Here is a 10,154-nt window from a genome sequence, read left to right as displayed (position 1 = left end):
AGTGGCCTACGGACTGGCATCTCCCCCAGCGCACATGCCCCGAGTCTAGCGACCGCTTTGTTATCCTACGGAGGTGCGGCGGCTCTCCCCCTCCGGCCGACCGCGGCCTTCCCCTTGTAACCCGTATCCCCCGGGGCGAAGCTCGGGCTGCCGGCCTTGGGGCCCTGTGGCACGGCAGTGCGGATCGTGCCCGCGTCCACAAGTCCCGCATTCATATGCATGTCTCCCGCACACAGCAACTGCTGGCCGGGAGCGGGGTACGGGAAGCAGCGTGGCCTTTGGGCCCCCATTTCTTCCCTGTACCTTTCGTCTCTCCCTCCCTCAATCCTACCCCACAGCCCCCCGGTGTCCATGTCTGTTGCAGGGCGTGAAGCGGGTCCTGCTCCTGCGGCGCTTCTGCGAGGGGGAAAAAAGTTTTTCCTCCGCCCGCGGTGATGCTCACTAGGGCTGGAGAGGGACCGCAGCGGGTTCCCGTTGCGAAGTAGCTCGGCAAAGCAGTGGCGTTGGAAAAGTAGGGAGGATGCTTTGAGGTCCCTGGGATTGCACATCCAGGAACGTCTCCCGCGGTATCTTCTGCACCCCAGAGAAGACACATGGCAGTGATTGAGGCAGAGTAAACCCAGAAACAGCCGCCTCTATTTGCTCTGCACAGGGAAATCCCAGAAACAGCCGCTTTTATTTCCGCTGTGCCTGGAAATCCTGCACACACGCGCCGAAGGGAGTGGGGTTTAAACCCAAGGGATCTATGACAGAAAGAAGGGAAAGCCAAAAGCAGTTTGTGAAGGGAGCTGTCAGGACTGGCCTGCGGTGGTCTCTCACCACTTAGGCAGGGACCGCCCGCATCGCTCCGCGGCCGCGCAGCCGGCGCCCGCCTCTACCAATGCGTGTGCGCGGCCGCTTTCTCCCCGCAGGGGTTTCGGCTCGACCCCGAGTGCGAGGCGGCTGCCGGGGAGCGGCTCTGATGGCCCCCCTTCCCTTCACACATAGTTGTGCAGTACTTTTTTAATGTCGTTATGAGAGAGTTTATACTGTCACACAACAAATTCCTGCCTGTTTGAATGACTGAACCGAAATTGCGGCTGATCTCGGCCGGGCCCCCGCTCACGGGGGGAACCTCACGCTCCGTGAAACCCGCTGACATTTTGTCTTCTAATTGTTTACCGCGATGTCCGTGGCAGCGATTCCTAGGTTAGCTATTGAATCTCTTCCTAAAATGTCCTTTCCTGAAGAAGAGGGAGCCCAGCCGGCTTTGGCTTCCAAAACATGCCCCAAAAAGGGGGGCCATGAGCTCATGTGAATCCCCTGCTCTTTCCTCCAGCGCCCCAGACAAAACCAGCCTAACCAAGCGGGCAGGTTTGGGCTCTTTCCCCTGCGATTCCACTTTGACTGTGCCAACTGCAACTGGTGGCCAGCTGGGTCTCTGTGCAGAAGTAAATTAACTGGAAAGCCTCAGTTGGTGCAGCAGTCAACTGGAAAAGGGGAGGGGGAGCACCGGGGCGGGCGGCACTCGGTGTAGTCCGGGGACACACGGGAGGGCAGGGCCGGGGCCGGGCGGCGTCGGAGCGGGGGCGGCGAGGTGGCCACAGTGGACGTGCGGGGGACCCCAGCCCGGCGGAGACCCCCAGGCGGGCTCCATCTGGCAGCGGCCGGTCCCCCCTCCTCTGAGTTCCGGACACCACGGTATTTTGACTTCTTTCCCGCGGGCCGGCAGAACCCGCGGGGAAAATCGTAACGGCGAGAGTCGAAAGGGACCGATCAGCACTGCTGAAAACGCCCTGCCTTTCCGTTCTTGCCTTTACGATGAATCGGGAAAGGTGTGGGGTGGGGGTGGGAGCGTCGATGGGCGATGGGCAGATCCTGACATCTCGGCCCAGAAGAGCCCGGGCAGCAGCGTCGAGGCAGCCGCATAGCGCCGGGCTCACTCCCTCTTCCCGGCCTCGCTCCCGCTTCCTGGCCTCGGCATTGTCTAAGTTGAAAGAGGAATAAAATCCTGCTCCACTTTTGTTTGTTTGTTTGTTTTCCCCCACTAAGAAAATGATTCTCACATAGAATAGTTATTTATTTATTTATTTCGTCCAGAATAGTTAGCCCTTTTCTCTCTCATGTCAGCGATTGTTTGCTCTTGCTGGTCCTTGGGAGAAAAAAAAAAAAAAGGCAAACCGATTGTTTCTGGACTGTTTAGATATGGAAATGATCGGTTGAGATAATGAGTTTCAATTTAAACCAGTTGCTCTGATATTGGGTCTACCTATTTATTCTATACACTTAGCCGGGCTCTTATTTTGTTCACTATTTTCTTCTTGGAAAGTGGTTACTTTCCCATAATAAACGTTACGCTCTACTCTTAATAGAAACCTGCGTCAGCTGCCCCTGAAAAAGTTTAAACAGTCTAATTCAGGCTGAGCTGAACGGCTCCAGTGGCCGGGTGGAAACTGCCTGCCCACTCACACCTCCAGACAAGCCGGGGCTTATTTTATTTGTATCTTCTTGAACATCCATAGCAAAGTGGACAACTTCCATTCTAAAATAATTTAAAAAGTCAAAACCAACCAAATAAAAAAACCCTCTCCCAAAAAGCTCCAAACTGCAACAAAAACCCACAACAAACGAACCCCCTCCAAAAAAAAAAACCAACAAAACAAACAAACAAAGAAACAACAAAACAAAAAAATCCCCATCAGCCTACTAAGATTGAACAAAAGATCTTGAAAATTATCTCTTTTTTTTCCTCCCCCTATACCGTGGCTTCCTTATTTAATCTCTAATGAGATGAGATTATCTGTACCCTTTAGTGAATGCAGCAGACGTCTTTAAACTGGTTTAATTGATTTATCGTTTTGTTGTTTGTTGATTTTTTTTAACAGAAAGTGCATTACATTTAACTGGTCTTGCAAAGGGCTTTTCTTCTCTTTACAAACCGAATTATTTTAATATAAATTAATAAATGTTAAGATGCTATATCACGATATATCATCGTTATTAGCTTTAAAAAAGAAAACAATTTACATTCTATAGTATTCCGTATGATACAAAAGAAAACACACTTTAAATTCAAATACAGCAACTAAATGAATTTTATATTTTGACTGACAGTGGTTGTGACAATTCCCACCAGCTACTTTTTCAACACGCGGTTGATTGGAAACGGTGTAAATGAAAGGAAACTCTGTCCCTCCGCCCTCCCTCCCCCTCCCCCGCACGACGACCGCAACAGAAAGTGTTTCAAAAATACTAATAAATAGCACGGGGGGCCGCTGCAGTTTCGGCCCGAGGGAGGGACCGGCGGCTCTTTCCTCGGCGGCCCCGCTGCCGCCGTGTCGGGGCTCTGGGGGTGCCCCCGGTGCCGGGGTGCGCGGGGCGGGTGGGACGGCGGCGCCCCCGGCCCCAGCTGTACAAAAAAAAGAAGGTATTTTACATTTTAAATATTCACAGTAAGGAACGCCTATGGTCGCGGTGACTCACGGTTTATTTACAAAGGGGCGGCAAGACGCGGCCGCCGCACCCCCGGGAGCGGGACCGGGTCGGGACGGCCCCCGCCGCCCTACAACAACGCGCGGCGCCGGGGGACGGGCGCGCCGGCTGGGGGCCGCTTCCCGCAGTCCTCTCTGCTGCCCCACCGTCTTCTACTCCTCCCTGGCGCGTAGAGTCTAGAAAAATAGATCTGTACATCTCCGAAAGCGGCGGCGGGCGGAGCGGGCTAGACGGAGGCCTCCCCCTCTGGGGGGTGCAGCAGCAGCCCGCCGCCCCCCGGCTTGTGTTTCTTCAGCAGCTGCGTTATCTTCTCGTCGTCCGAATTTGGGTCCAGGGGTTTGTTGTAGTCGTCGTCCTCCTCTTCGTTCTCCGATGCGCCCTTCAGCCGCTCCGTCTCCGAGTCCTGCTTCTTCTTTGCCGTCGCCATCTCCGCCGCGTGCTTCTTCCGCCACTTGGTCCGTCGGTTCTGGAACCAGACCTGCCCCCGCCGCCACCATCACCATCACCGGCACGGCCACCCGGGTCGGGTTGGACAGGGCCGCTCCCACCCCGCTGCCCCGCGCGTCCCCATCCCCAGTGTGCGGTAGCGACTCTCACTTCGCGGCCGAGCATACCATTTCCCCATAAAGGAAAAACAGCCGAGTCCCACCACACCGCGTTCCCGGCACACGGAGACACCCGTCCCGTTCCGGACCAACAGCCGTCCCCAGCCCACCCCGAGGCCCGTAACGGGCCCGGGGAGCTCCCTGCCATTCCGCCTAGGGCGGGAAAACACACACTTGGGGCTGATTCCTTCCGCAGCCTCCCTGCCTTGCCAGATGTATTAACTCTCGAGCAGGGCGCTGCTAGAGAAGGGAGGTATATTCATTGTAGAAGCTGCAATAATTTATTCGCAGCCATTGGGACGTATTTGCAGTGACAAAGGAGAGTCTGCGGATCAGACTGAAAGCGCGAGCACCGCCGAGGGGCCCCTCTAGCTGAGTCCGCCGGCAAACGCCTCCCCGCACGTTCCTGAGGATCTCAGCCCGGTCCCCCGACCCCTCACACCTCCACTTTGCCCACAGCCCGGAGTTTAACCAAAACGTAGAGTGCGGCTGTGACAGCGCGACACCCCAACATAACCCTTCCCCCGGCTTTCCCACCACTCTGGCCACCCCGCATGGCCTTCAAACTACACGCACCGGGCTTCTGAGTCTTAGTTGGATTTATTTGGTTCCTCTTTTTTTGTTTTGTTTTTAATACGTTTTAAAATAATCTCGTCGGCCCCCGCAGTAAGGCAGTAAGGGCCGAAGTGCCAGTAGCTGCGGGGGAAGCCGTCGCCCTATTCCCGTGGGCTCGGCCGGCCCGGCCCGCAGCATCTCTGTCCGACCCAGACGGATTCCGTCCCCGCGGCGGGGCCCTTATATTCCCCTCTCCCCCAGCCCCTCTCCGCTCCGTGCGTGAGTCGCTGCTCTCACCTTGACTTGGCTCTCCGTCATCCCCAGGGAATAGGCCAGCCGGGCTCGCTCCGGGCCCGCCAGGTATTTCGTCTGCTCAAAAGTCTTTTCCAGAGCGAAAATCTGCTGGCCAGAAAAAGTGGGTCTGGTATGTTTTCTCTTTCCGTCCTTATCCAGCAAAATTGAGCCTTGATCTGGCGAAGGGAGGGGGAAGAGAAAGGGAAGGCAGGGACAGACACGTTAATCTAGGATTTAGGAAAGCGCTTCCCTATCAAGCGGCCCCGGGGGACGAGGAGGGGGGGAGGGGGTGTCTTTACACCGGGGAGGATCTGTAACGAAACTGCTGCCTCGGCAAGGCGGCCGCTCTGGCCTCCCGGCTCCCCCTTATTATTTCTCCTTTAAGGATCCAAAATCCGAGCGGGCAAGCGATATTGTTTTCTAAAGCAGCCGCAGCCGGTGCGAGCGGGCGGTAACGGAAAGTCCAGCTCGGGAAAAGTTTGTGCGCCCCCTTAAAACCACTCCCGGCCTCAGAGTACACCGCAGGGACGACAGCAGCCTCCCTTCCCCCGGAGAGCTCCGCTTTTCGCCGGCGATAACCGACATATTACAGGGTTTCGCGCCGACCGAGGGGACAGAGAAAGCAGAAAGAACTTAAGAAACGAAAAGAAAAGAGAGCGAGGCAAAGCTTAGCCCCTCCGGCCACGGCCGAGCCCGGCACGAGGAGCCGGGTTGGTCTCGCCGCGATGCCGCGGAGTGGATCCTCCCCAGCACCGGGACTGAACTCCCGGTGTGGCTCTCTAGGCCCGCTCCCCGCGCTGCCCCGCGACTCTGAGTACTCACGGGGGGCGCAGGCAAGGCGGGCGTCCCTCCAGGGCGGGCTCTGCATCACCCCCGGCCAGAAGATGGGCGTCCGGCCGGGCAGCTCTGCCAGCGGCTTGGGGTAGCGCCCGGCGGCCACGGCGGCGGCTGCGGCGGCAGCCCCAGGGCTGAAGTAGAGGGCGGGCGGCGGCGGCGGCGGGGGGCTGAGGCTGCCGAAGCGGGGCAGCCCGGCCAGCAGCCCGGCGGGCGCCGCCGAGGAAGCGGAGGGCGAGGGAGAGGCGAGCGCGGCGCCCGGCAGGGGCATGGAGGGCCGGCTGAGGATGTCGTTGATGCCGTGCGGTGTGGCGGCCGAGAGCTGCGGCGGGGCCGTGCCCAGCGCCGAGAGCCCGCCCGCGGCGGCGGTAGCAGCGGCGGGCGCCTTGAGGCCGGGAGAGCCGAGCGGCGGCGAGGGCGAGGCGGAGGCGGGCGAGGCGGAGGCGGAGGAGGAGGAGGCGGGCCCGGCGGGCAGGGGGTACGCGGGGTACAGCGGCGCCTTCATCTCGGCCATGCTGTGCAGGGCGGCCAGCGGCGGGCTGCCCAGCAGGAAGGCGCCCTGCCGGGGCGCGCCGTCCATCTGCCCCAGCGCCAGCATCCCCGCGCCGCCGCCGCCGGGCCGGGGCGGGGGGCTCGGCCGGCCCCTAGAGCCGCGGGGCCCCGGCGGCCGGCCCAGGGGTGCCGCCCGCACCGGCGACGCGCATCCAGCCCGCGGGAGCCGCCGCCTCTAGCGGGGAGCTACGTGCCCGATCGGCGGCCCCGCCGTCCCGCCGGGCATCAGGGTGCGCCTCGGCGGACGCTCCCGGGGCGCAAAGCGGTGCTGTTGCCGGCCGGTGTGTAAATACGTGTGTGCGCGCAGTGTCCGTGCGCGTACACGTATATACCGTCGCTCCCGTAGCCCGCGAGCAGTCGGGGGCTCACAGCGGCGCGGGGGCCGCGCTGGCCGCCCCTGCCTCCTCCCCGGCGCTCCGCATCCCTCCCGGCGCGGTTCCTGCTGGCTGGCTGTCGGGGCTGCGGGCGCGGCTCGGGGCGCACTGCCGCGCCGCCCCGCTCCCTGCCTCCTTTAGCGGGGGCACGGCCGGCAGCGGGCGCGGCGGCAGCGGCGGCGGCGGGGCGGGGGCGGGGCGGTGGCCGGCCCTGCCCACCCGCGCCGCGCCCGCCCTGCCGCCAACTTCGGAATCGCCCGTCTCCCCTCTCCTCTCCTGGCTTTTCTGTTGTTTTCCCCTCTTATCCTCGTTTTTTCTTCCCCTGTTTCTCCTCTTTCCTTCCCCTTGTCCCTTCGTATTTCCCTTCTGTTTTTCTTTTCCCCTTCTGTTTTTCTTTTCCCTTTTCCTTACCCTTTTTCCTTTCTCCCTTTTCTTTTCCTTTCCCTTATTTCCTCTGCTTTGTAATTTTCTTCTTGCTTTCCCGTTTCCTTTGCTTTTTCTTTCCCCTTTCCTTTCATGTTTAATTTTCCAAAATGTATTTGTATTTCTCTACTTTTTATTGCTTTTATTACTCTTCCCTTTCTCTCTCGTTTCATTTTCCTTTTCCCTTTTCTCTCTCCTTTCCCTTTTCTTTCCCGTCTCTCATTTATTTTTTTCGCTCTATATTTCTCTGCCTTTCCCCCTCTTTTTATCTATTCATATCACTCCTTCCTTCCTTCCTTCCTTCCTTCCTTCCTTCCTTCCTTCCTTCCTTCCTTCCTTCCTTCCTTCCTTCCTTCCTTCCTTCCTTCCTTCCTTCCTTCCTTCCTTCCTTCCTGCCTTCCTGCCTTCCTGCCTTCCTGCCTTCCTGCCTTCCTCACTTCTTTTTCGTTCTTTTCTTTCTCCCTTTTTCCTTTCTCTCTCAGTTTCTGCCCTGGGAACGACTCCAGGGAGCGGAACTGCTCGAGTCCAGGCCGGGCCGGGCCAGGTCTGCCCCGGCGTCTCCCTGGGATGGGGATGGTGCGGGCCGACCTGACTCCTCCCGAACGCTTCTGGACCCGTGGGGGTGCTCTCTGGACCCGCTGCACGGTGGAACCGTGTGTTCGTTCCGCCGGGCCCCGGCCGCACCTGCCCGGCCACTGCCCGGTGTTCTACAGCCGAGGCCAGCTGTAACGAGCCCCCTAGACACTTGTCCCCACCGTCCCCGGCTGTTCGCGGTTATTCCCGTCTCCAAAGGCTAGAAGGGGAAAAAATCTTTTGGGCCCCTAAAGAGCGTTCCACGGAAAGAAGAGTGATGCAATATCACCCTAAACAGTTTTTATGCTGTGCTGTCTGCGCCTCAGTGCTTGTACCTGTGGGGAACTCTATCACCTCTACCGTGGAAAGAGGGGACTGTGTGGAAATTCAGTTTAAAAAAATCTTAGCTGAAGTGGAAGCATGTTGATCCTCTGCCTGCGACGGTGATTCCTTCTCTTTCTAAATAATCCTTTGTTGCTTGGAATTCTTTTAGGCTGATTTACAAAGGTGCGAAAAAAGGACACCTGGAGAAAGGGCGCATAGGGCAGGATCTTGCCTCACCTTACCTTTGGCACAGCCACGCGAAGGGCACCTCCGGGAAGCTCGAGTTAAGCTCCGAGTTTGAATTTTTTTAATTCTGTTGGGGTTTTGTGGCTTTTTTTTTTTTTTTTTTTTTTGTCCTTGGGTCACTTCTCAATTATTCTAAAAATAAAACCAAACAACGTCCTTTCCTGCCGGTTTCAGTGGAGCCAGCGAGCTCTCGGCCAAGGCAGCCCCGCACGACCCAGCCCCACAGTCCCGGGTGCACCGAGGATCGGCTCCGGCAGCGGCGTGGGGAGCGGGGAGCCTGCCTCTGAAAGCGACCGATTTGCATTTGAATAACGGAGAGGGCAGAAACACTAAACCGGGTTTGGAAGTGCTGAGCCAGGCGTGGGGCGGTCCCGCTACGAGTCCTGCACTCAGGGGAGCCGCTTTTCCTCCCTCCTGCAGAGGACAAAATGCGCGGACAGGGACCCCCCCCTCGCCGCCACGGACCCGCTGCTTCCTTCCTCGGAGCGTCCGAGGGAGCTGTGCCAGGGCCAGGCGAAGGCAGCTTCGGCCGCGGGGCCGCGCTGGCGGCGGGGAGAACCGGGGCCAGAAGCCGGCGTGAGGTCCTGCGGGGGCTGCAGGACCAGCCCCGACCTCGGCCCGTGGGCAGCGGCACCGCCCGTTCCACTCGTTCCCCGCCTCCTTTCCGCCCCGGGCGGGAGTTCGTCGCCCGGTAACTCTGGGCTTATTCTCTAGGGGTACCAAAACAAAACGATCGCTCCCTCACAAACACTTCTCTCTTCCTACTGTAAGGAACGGATGGCATCTTGAAGAAACGAGTGTTTATTTGGGAGCTGTGTCATGTGCATTCTTTTTTTTTTTTTAAATAGCACCATATGTTGGATGGTGCCCATAGGGCTGTCCGTGCATGAGGAACGTATTCAAAAGCAGCCGTCAGCATTACCTCCTCTCTGTCTTTCATAACTGTCACACAGAAATATTCGAAAATATCAATATTTAGTTCATTTTTCATCCTCAGTTTCTGTTTTCCCTAAGCTGTAGCCAGGCAAAGTTACTCAGAGGGCAGCCAGGGGCTGTGCTGTGGCGCTCAGCATCTGAGCAGCGGGTGGGGGGCACCGTGAGCACCCCAGGAAGCGGTGGCGGTGAAACCCACCCCGGCAACAAACTTCATTAACGGGATGAGCAAACTGCAGCCTGAAAGCGCCGCAGCCAAACTACTCCTGCAGCAGGCAAGGTTACTGGCCAGATCCTCTGCACACCAATGCCGGGCTGCCTTTCTCCAGTTTCACAGGGGCTCATGGCAAGCGCTTCACCGCTGCAGATAAAGCAACTACCAGGTCATATAATGAGGGGGAGAGAAGCCGCTGGGCAAGAGGGTGGGAGGATGAGGGCGGAGAGGAGGAGCGAGCAGTCGGGCCAGGACAGCGAGGAACAGGGGCGAGCAGCTGCCCGGAGAACGCAAAGCCGCGAGAAAAGGGCAGCTCTTGCCCAAAGCCCGCAGGAGCTCGGGGAGGCAGCCTGCGGAGCCCTCGGGGGCAGCGGGGGCGGTGAGGTCCCGGTCAGCGAGGGGCGGTGGCGGAGGCAGGGAGGGGCTAAGGTGCAGTGTGGATCTCTCACTCCGGACGGAAGCGAAGAGGAGGTTGAATGATGTCAGAAGAGTTGTCAGAAAAAACTGTAGTTATCTGTTTGCTCTTTCGAGGCGTAGGAAGTACGAGTGCTGGAGCAGCTATGCCTCTGAAATTCGCTTTGGCCGGAATGGTCCCACCATATCTGAACGGAATTTAAAAAAATAAACAAAAAGCCCCCAAACCATGAGAATACCTAAAATTAAAAGGTCCAAAGTGCTTTGGTATTGCAGGGACAGATGTTCTTTACGTTGGTGAGACAGGACGCGCACTGCAGCTCAGTGCACCGCGCCGCTCGT

General features: G+C 58.4%; 1 protein-coding gene across 1 annotated transcript; it reads right to left on the bottom strand.

Annotated features, from left to right (window-relative positions):
- Positions 1-3,210: 3,210 nt before the first annotated feature.
- NKX6-1 (NK6 homeobox 1) lies at positions 3,211-6,357 on the bottom strand. Its single transcript, XM_071555082.1, has 3 exons — positions 5,748-6,357; positions 4,929-5,101; positions 3,211-3,949 (listed from the first exon to the last, which is right to left on the bottom strand). Exons 1-3 carry the CDS (start codon positions 6,355-6,357, stop codon positions 3,698-3,700), a joined length of 1,035 nt encoding a protein of 344 aa, XP_071411183.1. The 3' UTR covers positions 3,211-3,697.
- Between the last annotated feature and the right edge of the window lie 3,797 nt (positions 6,358-10,154).

The sequence above is a fragment of the Pithys albifrons genome, chromosome 5, assembly GCF_047495875.1.
Source record: "Pithys albifrons albifrons isolate INPA30051 chromosome 5, PitAlb_v1, whole genome shotgun sequence".
In the NCBI taxonomy this organism is placed as follows: domain Eukaryota; kingdom Metazoa; phylum Chordata; class Aves; order Passeriformes; family Thamnophilidae; genus Pithys; species Pithys albifrons.
This window is presented reverse-complemented; position numbering and strand designations above follow the sequence as displayed.